General features: G+C 44.3%; 1 protein-coding gene across 1 annotated transcript in view; it reads right to left on the minus strand.

Annotated features, from left to right (window-relative positions):
* ublcp1 (ubiquitin-like domain containing CTD phosphatase 1) overlaps positions 1-19100 on the minus strand; it is a 40916-nt gene that overhangs the window by 14363 nt on the left and 7453 nt on the right. The window contains exons 3-5 of the mRNA XM_067996531.1: positions 16193-16284; positions 9303-9388; positions 4717-4832 (exon numbers count right to left, since the gene is read on the minus strand). Coding sequence (XP_067852632.1) covers positions 4717-4832; positions 9303-9388; positions 16193-16284 — 294 coding nt within the window. The remainder of the gene's footprint in view (positions 1-4716; positions 4833-9302; positions 9389-16192; positions 16285-19100) is intronic.

The raw sequence follows: 19100 nt of genomic DNA on the forward strand, positions 1-19100 counted from the left end.
ACTTTGAAGAGTGCAGTGACTTATGTAGGCAAACACAGCAGCCGTATTCTATGCAGCAACATCCCGAAGACTGCGATGAAACAAACAATCTGTTAATTGTTTTTTGTTGAGGGTGGAAATGTTGCCCAGAACACTAGAATTCCCTGCTCGTCCTCAAATAGTACCAGAGTCTTTAATGTCCAACTGGAGGGGCAGGACTGGCAGCTCAATGTTCCAGGGTACAGATGCTATAGGAAAGATAGAGCAGGAGGTAAGAGAGGAGGGGGAGTTGCGTTCTTGATTAGGGAGAACATCACGGCAGTAGTGAGAGGGGATATATCCGAGGGTTCGCCCACTGAGTCTATATGGGTAGAACTGAAAAATAAGAAGGGAGAGATCACTTTGATAGGATTGTACTACAGACCCCCAAATAGTCAACGGGAAATTGAGGAGCAAATATGTAAGGAGATTACAGACAGCTGCAAGAAAAATAGGGTGGTAATAGTAGGGGACTTTAACTTTCCCAACATTGACTGGGACAGCCATAGCATTAGGGGCTTGGATGGAGAGAAATTTGTTGAGTGTATTCAGGAGGAATTTCTCATTCAGTATGTGGATGGCCCGACTAGAGAGGGGGCAAAACTTGACCTCCTCTTGGGAAATAAGGAAGGGCAGGTGACAGAAGTGTTAGTGAGGGATCACTTTGGGACAAGTGATCATAATTCCATTAGTTTTAAGATAGCTATGGAGAAGGATAGGTCTGGCCCAAAAGTTAAAATTCTAAATTGGGGAAAGGCCAATTTTGATGCTATTAGACAGGAACTTTCAGAAGTTGATTGGGAGAGTCTGTTGGCAGGCAAAGGGACATCTGGTAAGTGGGAGGCTTTCAAAAGTGTGTTAACCAGGGTTCAGGGTAAGCACATTCCTTATAAAGTGAAGGGCAAGGCTGGTAGAAGTAGGGAACCTTGGATGACTCGGGAGATTGAGGCACTAGTCAAAAAGAAGAAGGAGGCATATGACATGCATAGGCAGCTGGGATCAAGTGGATCCCTTGAAGAGTATAGAGATTGCCGGAGTAGAGTTAAGAGAGAAATCAGGAGGGCAAAAAGGGGATATGAGATTGCTTTGGCAGATCAGGCAAAGGTGAATCCAAAGAGCTTCTACAAATACATAAAGGGCAAAAGGGTAACTAGGGAGAGAGTAGGGCCTCTTAAGGATCAACAAGGTCATCTATGTGCGGAACCACAAGAAATGGGTGAGATCCTGAATGAATATTTCACATCGGTATTTACGGTTGAGAAAGGCATGGATGTTAGGGAACTTGGGGAAATAAATAGTGATGTCTTGAGGAGTGTACATATTACAGAGAGGGAGGTGCTGGAAGTCTTAACGCGCATCAAGGTAGATAAATCTCCGGGACCTGATGAAATGTATCCCAGGACGTTATGGGAGGTTAGGGAGGAAATTGCGGGTCCCCTAGCAGAGATATTTGAATCATCCACCGCTACAGGTGAGGTGCCTGAAGATTGGAGGGTAGCAAATGTTGTGCCTTTGTTTAAGAAGGGCGGCAGGGAAAAGCCTGGGAACTACAGACCAGTGAGCCTGACATCTATAGTGGGTAAGTTGTTAGAGGGTATTCTGAGGGACAGGATCTACAGGTATTTGGAGAGGCAGGGACTAATTAGGAACAGTCAGCATTGTTTTGTGAGAGGAAAATCATGTCTCACGAATTTGATTGAGCTTTTTGAAGGGGTAACCAAGAAGATAGATGAGGGCTGTGCAGTAGACGTGGTCTACATGGACTTCAGCAAAGCATTTGACAAGGTACCGCATGGTAGGTTGTTACATAAGGTAAAATCTCATGGGATCCAAGGTGAGGTAGCCAATTGGATACAAAATTGGCTTGACGACAGAAGACAGAGGGTGGTTGTAGAGGGTTGTTTTTCAAACTGGATGCCTGTGTCCAGCGGTGTGCCTCAGGGATCGGTGCTGGGTCCGTTGTTATTTGTTATTTATATTAATGATTTGGATGAGAATTTAGGAGGCATGGTTAGTAAGTTTGCAGATGACACCAAGATTGGTGGCATTGTGGACAGTGAAGAAGGTTATCTAGGATTGCAACGGGATCTTGATCAATTGGGCCAGTGGGCCGATGAATGGCAGATGGAGTTTAATTTAGATAAATGTGAGGTGATGCATTTTGGGAGATCGAATCGGGCCAGGACCTACTCCGTTAATGGTAGGGCGTTGGGGAGAGTTATAGAACAAAGAGATCTAGGAGTACAGATTCATAGCTCCTTGAAAGTGGAGTAACAGGTGGATAGGGTGGTGAAGAAGGCATTCGGCATGCTTGGTTTCATTGGTCAGAACATTGAATGCAGGAGTTGGGATGTCTTGTTGAAGTTGTACAGGGCATTGGTGAGGCCACACTTGGAGTACTGTGTACAGTTCTGGTCACCCTATTATAGAAAGGATATTATTAAACTAGAAAGAGTGCAGAAAAGATTTACTAGGATGCTACCGGGACTTGATGGTTTGACTTATAGGGAGAGGTTAGACAGACTGGGACTTTTTTCCCTGGAGAGTAGGAGGTTAAGGGGTGATCTTATAGAAGTCTATAAAATAATGAGGGGCATAGATAAGGTCGATAGTCAAAATCTTTTCCCAAAGGTAGAGGAGTCTATAACGAGGGGGCATAGATTTAAGGTGAGAGGGGAGAGATACAAAAGGGTCCAGAGGGGCAATTTTTTCACTCAAAGGGTGGTGAGTGTCTGGAACGAGCTGCCAGAGGCAGTAGTAGAGGCGGGTACAATTTTGTCTTTTAAAAAGCATTTGGACAGTTACATGGGTAAGATGGGTATAGAGGGATATGGGCCAAGTGCAGGCAATTGGGACTAGCTTAGTGGTATAAACTGGGCGACATGGACATGTTGGGCCGAAGGGCCTGTTTCCATGTTGTAACTTCTATGATTCTATGAACCACCAGCAACAGGCAGGCAGTAACTCAATTTAGTGTCTTATTCGAAGGACATGACATTTGACAGTGAAGTCCTCCCTCAGTACAGCACCAGAGTGTCAGCTTGATCATGTGCTCAAGTGCTGGAATAGCGCTTGAGCCCACAACCTCTGACTCAGTGGCAAGAGTACTAACTGTCTGGTACATTACCCGCAAGTACTTCACCCAAGCACTGACAGTGGGTGTCAGCAGACTATTTAATTGTACAGTACATTATAGCTGAGTCCAATACTGTCCTCCACCGACATCCATGCACGCACTTGCTTTCCACCAGCATTCACAGAAAGGCGATCAGTCAAAGCATTCACTCCCTCCATCACTGGTGCACCGTGGCTGCAGTGTGTACCATCTACAAGATGCACTGCAGCAACTCACCAAGGCTTCTTCGACAGCACCTCCCAAACCTGCGACCTCTACCACCTAGAAGGACAAGGGCAGCAGGCGCATGGGAACACCACCACCTGCACATCCCCCTCTAAGTCACACACCCCCATGCTGACTTGGAAATATATCGCTGTTCCTTCATTGTCGCTGGGTCAAAATCCTGGAACTCCCTACCTAACAGCACTTTGGAAGTACCTTCACCACAAGGACTGCAGCGGTTCAAGGCGGCCGCTCACCACCACCTTCTCAAGGGCAATTAGGTATGGGCAATAAATCCTGGCCTCGCCAGTGACGCCCACATTTCATGAATGAAAAATAAAAAAAGAGCAGGATCCATGGCTGGGTTGCTCCCCCCTCCCCCCACCCTCCCTGACATGCCCGATGAACCATGTCGACCAGTAAGCTACCCAGCCTCCACTAAATTATCTGACCTCGGGCAAGATGGCAGTGGAGATGCTCAGTTGTCCTCCACGTTCCCAGGCAAGGGAAGAATAATAATAATAAAAACAGCCAGAGTTCCTGCTTCACATCACCAGGCAGTGAGGCCTGAGAGAAATATGTATGTAGACATCTGGTGAAAACAGGTGCCCTTGCTCTCCCCCTCCATTTTCAAGCTGAACCTATTGCTGGCATGAAGAAGAATGGCCACTTGCTCAATGTGATCGCCTGGTCTGATTTTGATCACCTGAGGGGGTCGGAGACAAATTTTTCAGCACTTTTCTCCCCTTTTTGGCCTTGGGTACTTTGCCTCTCCCAGGAGATTGCATGGCTGCCGGGAGTGGGGGGGGGGGGGGGGGTAGGGCGGTAGGAAGTGTCTAGTCAAGGTGCTCTGGCCATCATGAGTGTAGGGCAGCTGGTCCTTTCTTGCCCGTCATTTTCGTATGTTTGTAGGAGGTGCCAGAGGGCCACTGCTGCTCATGGCAAAGTGCACTGACGTAGGTCACTGCCTTCGGGTGAGAAGGGACTAAGATGAGGAAACTGAAAGAGGGAAAATCTCAAGGAATTTTAATGCTTCTGCAACCGCTCTAAAACGGCCACACTGTGAGGAGGAAATAGGACAGAGAGCTAAGCCTCAGTCACTGAACTGCTCCCGACTTTGTATTAACCCTTTGAGAACCAGAGACCTGAAGAATACAACAAGTTAAATACAAACAAACCAATGTCCTGTATAATGGTCCAAATTTACTTTCTGAAGATTTGTCATTGGAAATTTACAGATATTACATGAAAGGTTATATGTGCTTCTTGAAAGCTAGAAAAGACAAGTCAGCAATTCAGGCGGCGGTAAGTTAATTTACAGTCAGTGTACCATTTTTAAAGCGGACAAATGCACTTACCAAATAACGTGTAGTCGACATCTAAAACTAGCAGCTTTTTCCCTTCCCGAGATGGGTTTAGCATCTCTATTTTGTAATCTTTTACTCTGCGTGCGATTTTGGCCAAGTTTTCTTCCCTAGCGTAAAATAAATGAGAGATTAATTACTGGTAGCTCTACCAAAAGCCAACAGGACACTGCCAGTAACTTTATTAGACATAATCTCTTGCTCAATATGATTAAGCAACCTCTGCTGAAAGGAGTAGGATCACTTACCCTCTCACATTACCTCCCTTCCCCAGAGCCACTGGTTTGTATGTCTAGGTTAATTACCAACAGAAAAAGCCTAATCAACCAATTTTTATATCCAAGTTGTGAGGGGAACTGGATGGTGTAGTGGATTACACACTGCCCATTCACATCTGGGTTCAAATCCAGCTGTATGTTGCATACATCCGCCATTACACTTCACTGAAATTCTGGTGAAAACACGACCTAACATTAACTCAAACTAACAAAGACAGGGATAAACGGGTCATTTTCAGGTTGGCAGGCTGTAACTAGTGGAGTGCTGCAAAGATCAGTGCTTGGGCCTCAGCTATTTACAATCTATATTAATGACTTAGATGAAGGAACCGAGTATAATGTATCCAAGTTTGCTGATGATACAAAGCTAGGTGGGAAAATAAGCTATGAGGAGGACACAAAGAGTCACAAAGAGATAGATAGGTTAAGTGAGTGGGCAAGAAGGTGGCATATGGAGTATAAAGTGGGGAAATGTGAGGTTATTCACTTTGGTAAGAAGAATAGAAAAACAGAATATTTTTTAAATGGTGAGAAACTATTAACTGTTGGCGTTCAGAGAGATTTGGGTGTCCTCGTACAAAAAAAACAAAAAGTTAGCATGCAGGTGCAGCAAGCAATAAGAAAAGCGAATGGCATGTTGGCCTTTATTGCAAGGGGGTTGGAGTACAAGAGTAAGGAAGACTTACTAGAACTGTACAGGGCTTTGGCAAGACCTCACCTGGAGTACTGGGTACAGTTTAGATTTCCTTACCTAAGGAAGGATATACTTGCCTTGGAGGGGAAGCAACAAATGTTTACTAAATTGATTCCTGGGAAGAGAGGGTTGTCCTATGAGGAGAGATTGAATAGAATGGGCCTACACTCTCTGAAGTTTAGAAGAATGAGAGGTGATCTCATTGAAACACACAAGATTCTGAGAGGGCTTGACAGGGTAAATGCTGAGAGGTTGTTTCCCATGGCTGGAGAGTCTGGAACTTGGGGGCATAGTCACAGGATAAGGGGTCGGCCATTTTTTTTTATTATTCGTTCATGGGATGTGGATGTCGCTGGCGAGGCCGGCATTTATTGCCGATCCTTAATTGCCCTTGAGAAGGTGGTGGTGAGCCGCCTTCTTGAATCGCTGCAGTCCGTGTGGTGAAGGTTCTCCCACAGTGCTGTTAGGAAGGGAGTTCCAGGATTTTGACCCAGCGACGATGAAGGAACGGCGATATTTTTCCAAGTCGGGATGGTGTGTGACTTGGAGGGGGAACGTGCAGGTGGTGTTGTTCCCATGTGCCTGCTGCTCGTCCTTCTAGGTGGTAGAGGTCGCGGGTTTAGGAGGTGCTGTCGAAGAAGCCTTGGCGAGTTGCTGCGGTGCATCCTGTGGATGGTACACACTGCAGCCACAGTGTGCCGGTGGTGAAGGGAGTGAATGTTTAGGGTGGTGGATGGGGTGTCAGTCAAGCGGGCTGCTTTGTCCTGGATGGTGTCGAGCTTCTTGAGTGTTGTTGGAGCTGCACTCATCCAGGCAAGTGGAGAGTATTCCATCACACTCCTGACTTGTGCCATGTAGATTGTGGAAAGGCTTTGGGGAGTCAGGAGGTGAGTCACTCGTCGCAAAATACTCAGCCTCTGATCTGCTCTTGTAGCCACAGTATTTATGTGGCTGGTCCAGTTAAGTTTCTGGTCAACGGTGACCTCCAGGATGTTGATGGTGGGGGATTCGGCAATGGTAATGCCGTTGAATGTCATGGGGAGGTGGTTAGACCCTCTCTTGTTGGAGATGATCATTGCCTGGCACTTGTCTGGCGCGAATGTTACTCGCCACTTATCAGCCCAAGCCTGGATGTTGTCCAGGTCTTGCTGCATGCGGGCTCGGACTGCTTCATTATCTGAGGGGTTGCGAATGGAACTGAACACTGTGCAATCATCAGCGAACATCCCCATTTCTGACCTTATGATGGAGGGAAGGTCATTGATAAAGCAGCTGAAGATGGTTGGGCCTAGGACACGGCCCTGAGGAACTCCTGCAGAAATGTCCTGGGGCTGAGATGTTTGGCCTCCCACAACCACTACCACCTTCCTTTGTGCTAGGTATGACTCCAGCCACTGGAGAGTTTTCCCCGATTCCCATTGACTTCAATTTTACTAGGGCTCCTTGGTGCCACACTCGGTCAAATGCTGCCTTGATGTCAAGGGCAGTCACTCTCACCTCACCTCTGGAATTCAGCTCTTTTGTCCATGTTTGGACCAAGGCTGTAATGAGTTCTGGTGCCGAGTGGTCCTGGCAGAACCCAAACTGAGCATCGGTGAGCAGGTTATTGGTGAGTAAGTGCCACATTGATAGCACTGTCGACAACGCCTTCCATCACTTTGCTGATGATTGAGAGTAGACTGATGGGGCAGTAATTGGCCGGATTGGATCTGTCCTGCTTTTTGTGGACAGGACATACCTGGGCAATTTTCCACATTGTCGGGTAGATGCCAGTGTTGTAGCTGTACTGGAACAGCTTGGCTAGAGGCGCAGCTAGTTCTGGAGCACAAGTTTTCAGCACTACAGCCGGGATGTTGTCGGAGCCCATAGCCTTTGCTGTATCCAGTGCACTCAGCCGTTTCTTGATAAGGTCCACATAAGAGACTGTTAGCTAAGATAGAAGCCCATGAAATCGAGGGAAAAGTACGGACTTGGTTAGGAAATTGGCTGAACGAAAGGCGACAGAGAGTAGGGATAATGGGTCGGTACTCACATTGGCAGGATGTGACTAGTGGAGTCCCGCATCGATCTGTCTTGGGGCCTCAATTATTCATAATATTTATTAACGACTTAGATGAAGGCATAGAAAGCCTCATATCTAAGTTTGCCGATGACACAAAGATTGGTGGCATTGTAAGCAGTGTCGATGAAAACATAAAATTACAAAGCGATATTGACAGATTAGGTGAATGGGCAAAACTGTGGCAAATGGAATTCTATGTAGACAAATGTGAGGTCATCCACTTTGGATCAAAAAAGGATAGAACAGGGTACTTTCTAAATGGTAAAAAGTTAAAAACAGTGGATGTCCAAAGGGACTTAAGGGTTCAGGTACATAGATCAGTGAAGTGTCATGAACAAGTGCAGAAAATAATCAATAAGGCTAATGGAATGCTGGCCTTTATATCTAGAGGACTGGAGTACAAGGGGGCAGAAGTTATGCTGCAGCTATACAAAACCCTGGTTAGACCGCACCTGGAGTACTGTGAGCAGTTCTGGGCACCGCACCTTCGGGAGGACATATTGGCTTTGGAGGGAGTGCAGCGTTGGTTTACTAGAATGATACCCGGACTTCAAGGGTTAAGTTACGAGGAGAGATTACACAAATTGGGGTTGCATTCTCTAGAGTTTCGAAGGTTAAGGGGTGATCTGATCGAAGTTTATAAGATATTAAGGGGAACAGATATGGTGGATAGAGAGAAACTATTTCCGCTGGTTGGGGATTTTAGGAGTAGGGGGCACAGTCTAAAAATTAGAGCCAGACCTTTCAGGAGTGAGATTAGAAAACATTTCTACACACAAAGGGTAGTACAAGTTTGGAACTCTCTTCTGCAAACTGCAACTGATACTAGCTCAATTGCTAAATTTAAATGTGAGATAGATAGCTTTTTGGCAACCAAAGGTATTAAGGGATATGGTCCAAAGGCAGGTATATGGAGTTAGATCACAGATCAGCCATGATCTTATCAAATGGCGGAGCAGGCACGAGGGGCTGAATGGCCTACTCCTGTTCCTATGTTCCCTATCACGTGGAGTGAATCGAATTGGCTGAAGACTGGCGTCTGTGATGGTGGGGATATCGGGAGGAGGCCGAGATGGATCATCTACTCAGCACTTCTGGCTGAAGATGGTTGCAAACGCTTCAGCCTTGTCTTTTGCACTCACATGCTGGACTCCGCCATCATTGAGGATGGGGATGTTTGCAGAGCCTCATCCTCCTGTTAGTTGTTTAATTGTCCACCACCATTCACGACTGAGATGAGGAAGAATTTCTTCACTCAGGGTTGTGAATCTTTGGAATTCTCTACCCCAGAGGGCTGTGGATGCTTAGTCGTTGAGTATATTCAAGGCTGAGATAGTTAGATTTTTGGACTCTAGAGGAAATCAAAGGATATGGGGATTGGGTGAGAAAGTGAAATTGAGGCGAAGATCAGCCATGATCTTACTAAATGGCAGAGCAGGCTCGAGGTGCCGTATGGCCTACTCCTGCACCTATTTCTTATGTTCTTATGACAGCGTGATTGCCAGGATGGGACCATCGTCCATACAAGTTAATAAAAATGCAGTACCTGTTCTCTACTTCTATAACATCCTCCTCAATATCAAAGTCATTGATAATATCGTCATTGTCGGGGGGCGGAGCCAGTACTTCCTCCTGAGCGAAATAAACGCATATTTAAACGTAAAGTGAAAAAAAGAGAGGAATATTGCAATCTATATATTCAAAAGTTTCAAAATTGCCCTCCTCTTGTGCGGCTGCCTAAAGTCTTGTGTGGATCATGTCCACCCGGGTCACTGCCATAGGGTACTGTGCTCAGAATGGCAGACTCAGAATGGGCTACATTTCAGCAGCTTGTAATGGTCCCCACACTTCCCATGGCAGGAGAACAACAATGAAGCACCAACAATTCATCTGGTGCCTGGTTTGAGATTACTAACTCGGGCAACTTTCACCAAAGGACAGTAACCACGTACCAGCAGTGTTATTTAAAGCTTTTTGAACGGGGGAAGAGGGGTGATTTTAACATCCATATGGTCATCAGTATCCCCTCAATCTGGTAAAAACTGTGCAGAGCATTAAGTCCAGCGGAGCAAGCGCAAGAATGATACATTACCACTTCTATAGGGGAGATTTAGATATAGACAAGGCCACAAGGGATAGTGCTCTGATGGCCTAGTGGGTGAAGGCACTGCCTGATATGATATGGAGCCATACAAGTCAGCAAGGGCCCAGTCTCAACTTCTGGTCTGTGCTGAGTTAGCTGATCTCAGTCAAAGCAGTGGCAGCGGTCCACAGGGCTACTGGGGGTGGAGAGTGGAATTAGCCAGAGTTCCCACTCACAATTGCTATCCAGCGATCCCTGCTGGAAAGTGCATCTATTTGGATATAGGGTGAGAACAGGATCAGCTCGAATGCAATATCCGTGTTAAGGATTCTACTCTATTAACTCTAGATTATTCCGGATTAGTAACTCTCATGGGAGAGTCCCATGTGCCCCTCCCTTTCGAGCGTCTCTAATCCTAGCCTCGAGATCTAGGTTAGCTTTCAGCAACATGTCTGGGGTGACAACAGTAAAGCCCGACGGGTAATTATTTTCAATCTACTAAAATTTATGTTGGAAATCTGAAGAACAGGAAATGCTGGAAACACCCAGCAGGTCAGGCAGCATCTGTGAAGAGAGAGAGAGAGAGAGAGAGAGAGAAACAGAGTTAACGTTTCAGGTCGGTAAAAAGGTCTGATGAAAGGACCTGAAAGGTTAACTCTGTTTCTTTCTCCACAAATGCTGCCTGACCTGCTGGGTGTTTCCAACATTTTCTGTTCTTATTCCAAATACTACATTTTTGCCACATTCCCTCTAGCTGATTAGCCTAACACTCACTGACTAGGCTCACACATGAAGACTGACACTTGGGCAGGTCAGCACCATCAGGGGAGAAAATGCAAAAAAGGGAAACACAAGCATCGTCAAACAGAACAAGGAATGTATTACTCACAAAGAAAATCCAATGAAAGTTCCTGTGCAAACTATTAGCAATCAATCAACATAATCATATGTTAATACACAAAGCATCAGACACCAGAGTGTTGTACCACAGGTTCTTACCAACAGTTACCCACGTGGAAAGTCCTGAGCTCTGAGGTGCCATCAGGGAGGGCACCGGGCAGAAGTCAGACTCATCCCCTGCAAGGAGGGAAATGAAAAAAAAAAATCCAGCATCTGAATAATCCCAGGCTGCTGTCTCTTTCCGGTTAGGTCAAGACTGGCACTGGCTGGGATCTGGCAACTGATGTCTGCTTACCCATTCAGCCAGGCAAAAGTGCACAACAGGGTCGCCAACTGCTCGGCTGTAATGCCTCTGATGGCTGAATATCCTGCTAACATTCGCTAACTTGACTAACACTTGAATAGCCTAAAAAAAAGTAGAGCTTGCCCAGGTGCCTCCACTGGTGTAGATCTTACCCGGTGTGTAACTGAGACACACAGACTCATGTGGCCCCTGGTACTATCCCCAATCTGTGCCAAATTTGCTCATCTCACCCGGGCAAGATTTGGGATACTACGAATGGCCTTTGCATCCCAGCGTGAGGAAGGAGCGGGATCAGCCAGCATTCCGACTCTTGGTGGCTATTCAACGTCTCCCACTGGAAAGTGTGCGTTTGTGGATGTCGGGGGAGGATAGTGAATCAGAGAACGTTACAGCACATCTATCTGTGTCGGTGTTTTTCTCCACCTAGTCTATTTCCACTCTCTCGCTTATTCCTCACACTTTACAATATTCATTTTCAAGCCACAATGTAATATTCTTGGTAAAATAAATTGTGGAGTCTGCTTTAACAATGGTTTATGACAAAGAATTTCACATCCTAACTACCTTCTGTGTAAAGAATTTTTTTCTAACTTCCTCTTTAATTCTCATACTGATTAATGAAAGGGCATAAATTTAAGATAATGTCTGCCTGACCAGTGGAATAATCTGTCACTATTTATCTCATCTTAACCTTTCCTAATCTGATGTGGAGATGCCGGAGATGTGGAGAGACCATGCAGACGCTGCGACAACGGATGAACGGACACCGCGCAACAATCGCCAAACAGGAGGGTTCCCTCCCAGTCGGGGAACACTTCAGCAGTCATGGACATTCATCCACCGACCTTCGGGTAAGCGTACTCCAAGGCGGCCTTCGAGACACACGACAACGCAAAATCGTCGAGCAGAAATTGATAGCCAAGTTCCGCACCCATGAGGACGGCCTCAACCGGGATCTTGGGTTCATGTCACGCTACACGTTACCCCACCAGCGAACAAATGTTATCTGTTTTTAATATAATGGGTCATTTGCTGGCTCTCTCTGCCTTCCGGATGTTTCTGCCTCTCTCTGTGTTTTTTTTTCTCTGTTTTTTTTCCCTGTTTGTTTTTTTGTTGAATGTGTATTCGGAGGTTCTGCAGGTAACACCTCTCTGTCTGAACACGGTGATTGCCTTGGCAACGGGCAGTTGCAGGGGCAGTCTGTAAACACCATGTATTATTGTTCAATATGTATAAATGCGTAGGCTTCAAGGAGATCTTGAAACATTTGCCTGAGGAAGGAGAAAATCTCCGAAAGCTTGTGAATTTAAAATAAAATTGCTGGACTATAACTTGGTGTTGTAAAATTGTTTACAATTCCTAATCTGGAAGACCTTTATTAAATCGCCCAGAACCAAAGACAGAGAGAGAGAGAAACATCCGAAAGGAAGAGAAAGAGAGAGAATGACCAGTTGTATTCCGGAACACTTCAGCAGTCAAGGACATTCAGCCACCGATCTTCGGGTAAGCGTTCTCCAAGGCGGCCTTCGAGACACAACGACAACGCAAAATCGTCGAGCAGAAATTGATAGCCAAGTTCCGCACCCATGAGGACGGCCTCAACCGGGATCTTGGGTTCATGTCACGCTACACGTAACCCCACCAGCGAAAAAAAAGTTATCTGTTTTTAATACAACTGTTCATTCTCTCTCTTTCTCTTCCTTTTGGATGTTTCTCTCTCTCTCTCTCTGTCTTTGGTTCTGGCCGTTTGTATATTCAGTAGTCTTGTATCTAATGTCTCTCTGTCTGAACACTATTCAATTCTTTTGATTGCCTTGATAATGGGCAGTTGGAAAGATTATCTGTAATCACCAGGCATTGTTCTCTGTCTACATATGCAATAAATTTCAAGGAATCCCACACACACCTGACGAAGGAGAAAGCCTCCGAAAGCTTGTGATTTTCAAATAAAACTGTTGGACTATAACCTGGTGTTGTAAGATTCCTTACATTTGTACACCCCAGTCCATCACCGGCATCTCCACATCACATTAGATTTAGTGATGAGTAATGAGCCCGAATTAGTCAACAACCTAGCTAACAGTGACCATAATATGATAGAATTCGATATTAGGTTTGAGAGGGAGACAGGCGAGTCCCAAACTAAAGTTTTAAATTTAGGTAAGGAGGAATGAGGCAGAAATTGACCACAGTAGACTGGGCAGAACTATTAATGGATAAAACTAAAGATTAACAGTGGGAGGGAGGAGTACAGTGGTGTTCCCCAAGGGTCAGTACTGGAACCACTGCTTTCCTTGATATATATTAATGACTTGGGTGCACAGAGCACAATTTCCAAATGTGCAGATGACACAAAACTTGGAAGTGCAGTGAACAGTGAGGAGGACAGTGATAGACTTCAAGAGGATATAGACAGGTTGGTGGCATGGGCAGACAGTGGCAGATGAAATTTAACAAAGGAAAATGCGAAATGATACGTTTCGGCAGGAAGAACGAGAAGAGACAATATAAACTAAAGGGCACAATTCTAAAAGGGGTACAGGAACAGAGAGATCTGGGGGTATATGTATACAAATCGTTGAAGGTGGCAGGGCAGTTTGAGAAAGTGGTTAAAAAAGCATACGGGATCCCGGGCTTTATAAATAGAGGCATAGAGTACAAAAGCAAGGAAGTTATGATGAACCTTTATAAATCACTGCTTCGGCCACAACTGGAGTATTGTGTCCAGTTCTGGGCACTGCACTTTAGGAAGGGTGTGAAGGCCTTCGAGAGGGTACAGAAGAGATTTACTAGAATGATTCCAGGGATGAGGGACTTCAGTTACGTGGATAGACTGGAGAAGCTGGGCTTGTTCTCCTTGGAACAGAGAAGGTTGTGAGGAGACTTGATAGAGGTATTCAAAATCATGAACGGTCTAGACAGAGTAAATAGAGAGAAACTGTTCCCATTGGCAGAAAGGTCAAGAACCAGAGGACATAGATTTAAGGTGATTGGCAAAAGAACCAAAGGTGACATGAGGAAAAACTTTTTTTTTTTTTACACACAGCGAGTGGTTAGGATCTAGAATGCACTGCCCGAGGGGGTGGTGGAGGCAGATTCAATCATGGCTTTCAAAAGGGAACTGGATAAGTACTTGAAAGGAAAAAATTGCAGGGCTACGGGGAAAGGGCGGGATAGTGGGAAAGTTGGTTTGCTCTTGCATAGAGCCGGCACGGACTCGATGGGCTGAATGGCTTCCTTCCCTGCTGTAACCTTTCTACGATTCCGTAATATAAAACTAAAAGGGCTTATATGAATGCAAAGAACAGTACAGATCCCGCGGAATGGGAAAGATATAAAGAACAGCAAATGGACACAAAGAAAATAGTAAGAGCTGCAAAAAGGGAATACAAGAAAAAACTTGCGACGGATATCAAGGACAACACTAAAGGTTTTTACAAGTATATTAAGAGAACAAAGGTAGCTAAAAGTAATGTTAGCTCCTTAAAGACAGATGCAAGGGATACTGAAAATCAAAAGATGGGGAGAAATTTACTCAATTTAATGCATGTTTAAAAAAATGGTAATGGAGAAAATAATGAGACTAAAGATAGACAAATCCCCAGGACCTGATGGTTTCCACCCCAGGGTATTAAAAGGTGAGGAAATTGTAGATGCTCTCGTCATGATCTTCCAAAACACTCTTGATTCAGAAATGGATTTTGAATTGGAAAATTACTAATGGCATTGCATTATTTAAGGTTAGGAGAGATAAACTAGGAAATCATAGGCTTATTAATCTAACGTCTGTTGTGGGGAAATTACTAGAATTTGTTACTGGGGACAGAGTGACTGAGCACTTGGACAAACATGAACTGATCAGAGAGCCAACAAGGGTTTGTAAAAGTTAAGTTATGTCTAACTAACCTAGTTGAATTTTTTGAGGAGGTAACTAATGTGGTAGATAAGGGGGTGTCTATAGGTGTTATTTATTTAGACTTCCAGAAGGCATTCAATAAGGTTCTACATAAGAGACTGTTAACAAAAATGAGAGCGCATGGAATTGGAGGCAACCTTTTGACATGGGTAGGGAATTGGTTAGGAGGTAGGAGACAGAGAGCAGAGATAATGGTTATGTACTCAAATTGGCAGGATGTGACTGGTGGTGTCCCCCAGGGATCTGTACTGGGGCCTCAGTTTTTCCACTATATTTATAAATGACTTCGATGAAGGAAAAGAGAGCTGTATATCCAAGTTTGCTGATGACACCAAGTTAGGTGGCACAGTAAATAGTGTAGCTGGGAACAGAAAGTTGCAAAAGGGACATTGATAGATTAAGTGAGTGGGTGAAACTGTGCAGATGGAGTTCAATGTGGGGAAGTGTGAGGTCATCCATTTTGGACCTAAGAAAGGTAGATCAGAGTATTTGGTGTGAAGCTAGGAATTGTGGAGGAGCAGAAAGATTTAGGGGTCCAAGCACAGAAATCACTAAAAGCTAGTGTACAGGTCCATTTTCAGCAACCTGAACCACATGACTGCTAACTTTCCTAATAGGAACATCTCCCAGCTAATGCTTTCTCAGTGGTTACTACTGAACCCGTCCCTGCCACCCTGTGGGCAACCTTGGTCCCACACATAGCAGCTGCCCCTCCCCCTCCCAAGCCAACCTCACTAAACCTTCCTTGGGGCCTGAGCCATGGTCCCAGCGTGCACCATCCATCCAGATACTGTCAGAGAGAAAAGAAGGACCTCTCTGCAGCAACTTCCAGTTTTCTACACTGAAGCATGCGTTCGCTAGCATTCGACATCCACAGAAAACTGTGTAAAACAAAGGTTTTGTTTTAAATGTTTGAAGACTCTGGTACGGAAAGAAATTAGTTACAATCAGTGCTGTAACTATGCAGCAGATCTGGTGATTCTTGGGTGAAGAAAAGGCAGGTTAACATTTCAGACTGAAACTCAGAATTAGTTCTAACAAAACACATCCAGCCAAAGCATTAATCAGTCTTTTCCTTTACCAGAAGCTAACAGAGCTTTTGCATGTCCAGCAAATTAATTCTTCATTTCAGATTTCCAACGTGCACATCCTTTTTTTTTAATAAAACAATGTGTACATGTTAATCACTACAATTTTTGCCAGTCAATTGTGTTTGGAATATCTGTTCCCTACCAGGCACTCCTCCCTACTGCCCATCATCATAATCTTAGTATTTGGTTTCAGTTTAAGCACGCCCAGCTTGAGGTCATCTTCTGCAGCTTTACCTGTGAAGAGAGAGAAGAGGAATCAGCGATCTTGGTGTTATGATTTTAAGATTTATCCACCAATAAGGCAACAACCAAAAGAAAAGCCTTTTCCAAACAACCAGGCCCACAAAATTCAAACAGGACAAACCAGCGAGTAAGAAACGTAAGCTCAAATAGGACTGGAGGTGCCTGGGATTTATGAGCCAGTACAGCCCATGGTCCACAGTTTGAACATCCCAGTGCTATTGTAACGCAATTTCAATTGAACCATGTGTCACGTTTTGAAATCTTTTGATCATTTTTCCACAGAAAAGTTTTTTAAAAAATGTTAGCTTTAAATGTGGAGTTTTAAAGCATACCGCATTCACGCAAGTTAAAGAAAAAAGGCTCGGAGACAATTGTTGGTTAACATGCTAATGAGCTAGCTTTGATGTTGTTTCCCTATAGACTGAATAATAAGCAACTTGTTAGTTTGTCTCGGTAATTGCCAAGACCTCATACCCATTGTGTTGGAGCCACTGGTTCCCAGGTGCTAAGCAGGGGATCTGACAGTCCTTTCCTTTCTGACTGTGAATAGCAAGAATCAAAACTGAGACAAAGAGTCAATCAGTCAGTAAGGTTTTTGAAACAGAATGCTACATGGCAGCCAGGCAAAGGTTGCAAGAAGCTTGGAATGTAGGAGAGCAATCACAATTTTTTTTTAAGTCAAGCCAGAGCTATTACCATGTAATAGACTAGTTAGCAAAATTAAAGTCCATGAGATTAAAGGGACAGTGGCTGCGTGGACACAAAATTGGCTAAGCGACAGAAAGCAGAGATTAGTGATGAACGGTTGTTTTTCAGACTGGAGGGAAGTATACAGTGGTGTTCCCCAGGAGTCCACTGCTCCATTAGGACCACTGCTCCCTTTGATATACATTAATGACCTGGACTTGGGTATAGAGGGTTTAATTTCAAAGTTTGCAGATGATATGAAACTTGGAAATATAGTCAACAATGTGGAGGATAGTTACAGACTCCAGGAGGACATAGACAGACTGGTGAAATGAGCAGACACATGGCTGATGAAATTTAATTGTAAACAATTTTACAACACCAAGTTATAGTCCAGCAATTTTATTTTAAATTCACAAGCTTTCGGAGGCTACCTCCTTCCTCAGGTGAACGATGAATTTATTTTAAATTCACAAGCTTTCGGAGGCTACCTCCTTCCTCAGGTGAACGATTTCCACATCGTTCACCTGAGGAAGGAGGTAGCCTCCGAAAGCTTGTGAATTTAAAATAAAATTGCTGGACTATAACTTGGTGTTGTAAAATTGTTTACAATTGTCAACCCCAGTCCATCACCGGCATCTCCACATGATGAAATTTAACACAGAGAAGTGTGAAGTGATTCATTTTGGTAGGAAGAATGAGGAGAGGCAATATAAACTAAATGGTACAATTTTAAAGGATGTGCAGGTAGAGAGAGACATGGGGGTTTATGTACACAAATCTTTGAAGGTGGCAGGACAAGTTGAGAAGGCTGTTAAAAAAGTATATGGGTTCCTGGGCTTTGTTAATAGAGGCATAGAGTACAAGAGCAAGGAAGTTATGCTAAACCTTTATAAAACAAGGGCAATGCAATAGATGTAATATATTTGGATTTTCAAAAGGCCTTCGATAAGGTACCACATAGTATACTCATGACTAAAGTGAAGTCAGGGGATAAGTAGCAGAATGGATAGCAAGCTGGCTACAAACTAGAAAAAGAGAGTAGGGTTAAATGTAGTTACTCAAACTGGCAAAAGGTGGGACAAGGTGTTCCACAAGGATCGGTGCTGGGACCACTGTTGTTCATCATTTACATAAACGATTTGGACTCAGGAATCGGCAGCACAATTTCAAAATTTGCAGAAGACACCAAATTGGGGGGTATAGTTAATACTGAGGAGGACTGCGACAAGATACAGGAAGACATTAATAAACTTGCAGAATGGGCGTGTAATTAACAAATTAATTTAAATATAGATAAGTGCGAGGTGATACATTTTGGCAGGAATAATAAGGAGGTCTCATATTCCTTGGAAAGTAAGAGTATAAACAGAGCAGAGAGATTTAAGGGTACAGATACACAAATCACTAAAAATAGCAGCGCAGGTTAATAAGACCATAAAAAAAGCAAACCAAACACTGGGGATCATTTCTAGAGGGATAGGATTGAAAAGCAGAGAAGTTATGTTAAACCTGTACAGAACCTTGGTTAGACCACACTTGGAGCACTGCGAACAGTTCTGGTCTCCACACTATAAAAAGGATATAGAGGCACTGGAGAAGGTGCAAAAAAGATTTACTAGGATGATACCAGAACTGAGAGGTTATACCTATCAGGAAAGATTGAATAGGCTGGGGCTATTTTCTCTAGAAAAAAGACTGAGGGTTGACCTGATAAAGATCTTTAAGATTATGAAAGGTAGACGTAAAGATGATGTTTCCACTTGCAGGGGAGACCCGAACTAGAGACCATAAATATAAGATAGTCACTAACAAATCCAATGGGGAATTCAGGAGAAACTTCTTTACCCAGAGAGTGGTAAGAATGTGGAACTCACTACCACAAGGAGTAGTTGAGGCGAATAGCATAGATGCATTTATGGGGAAGCTAGATAAACACATGAGGGAGAAGGAAATAGAAGGATATGTTCACAGGGTTTGATGAAGGGTGGGAGGAGGGTCACATGGAGCACAAACACCAGCATAGACCTGTTGGGTCGAATGGCCTGTTTCTGTGCTGTACATTCTTTGTAACACTGGTTAGGCCGCAGCTGGAGTATTGTGTTCAATTCTGGGCACCA

This window comes from Heptranchias perlo, chromosome 14, assembly GCF_035084215.1.
Source record: "Heptranchias perlo isolate sHepPer1 chromosome 14, sHepPer1.hap1, whole genome shotgun sequence".
Classification (NCBI taxonomy): Eukaryota; Metazoa; Chordata; class Chondrichthyes; order Hexanchiformes; family Hexanchidae; genus Heptranchias; species Heptranchias perlo.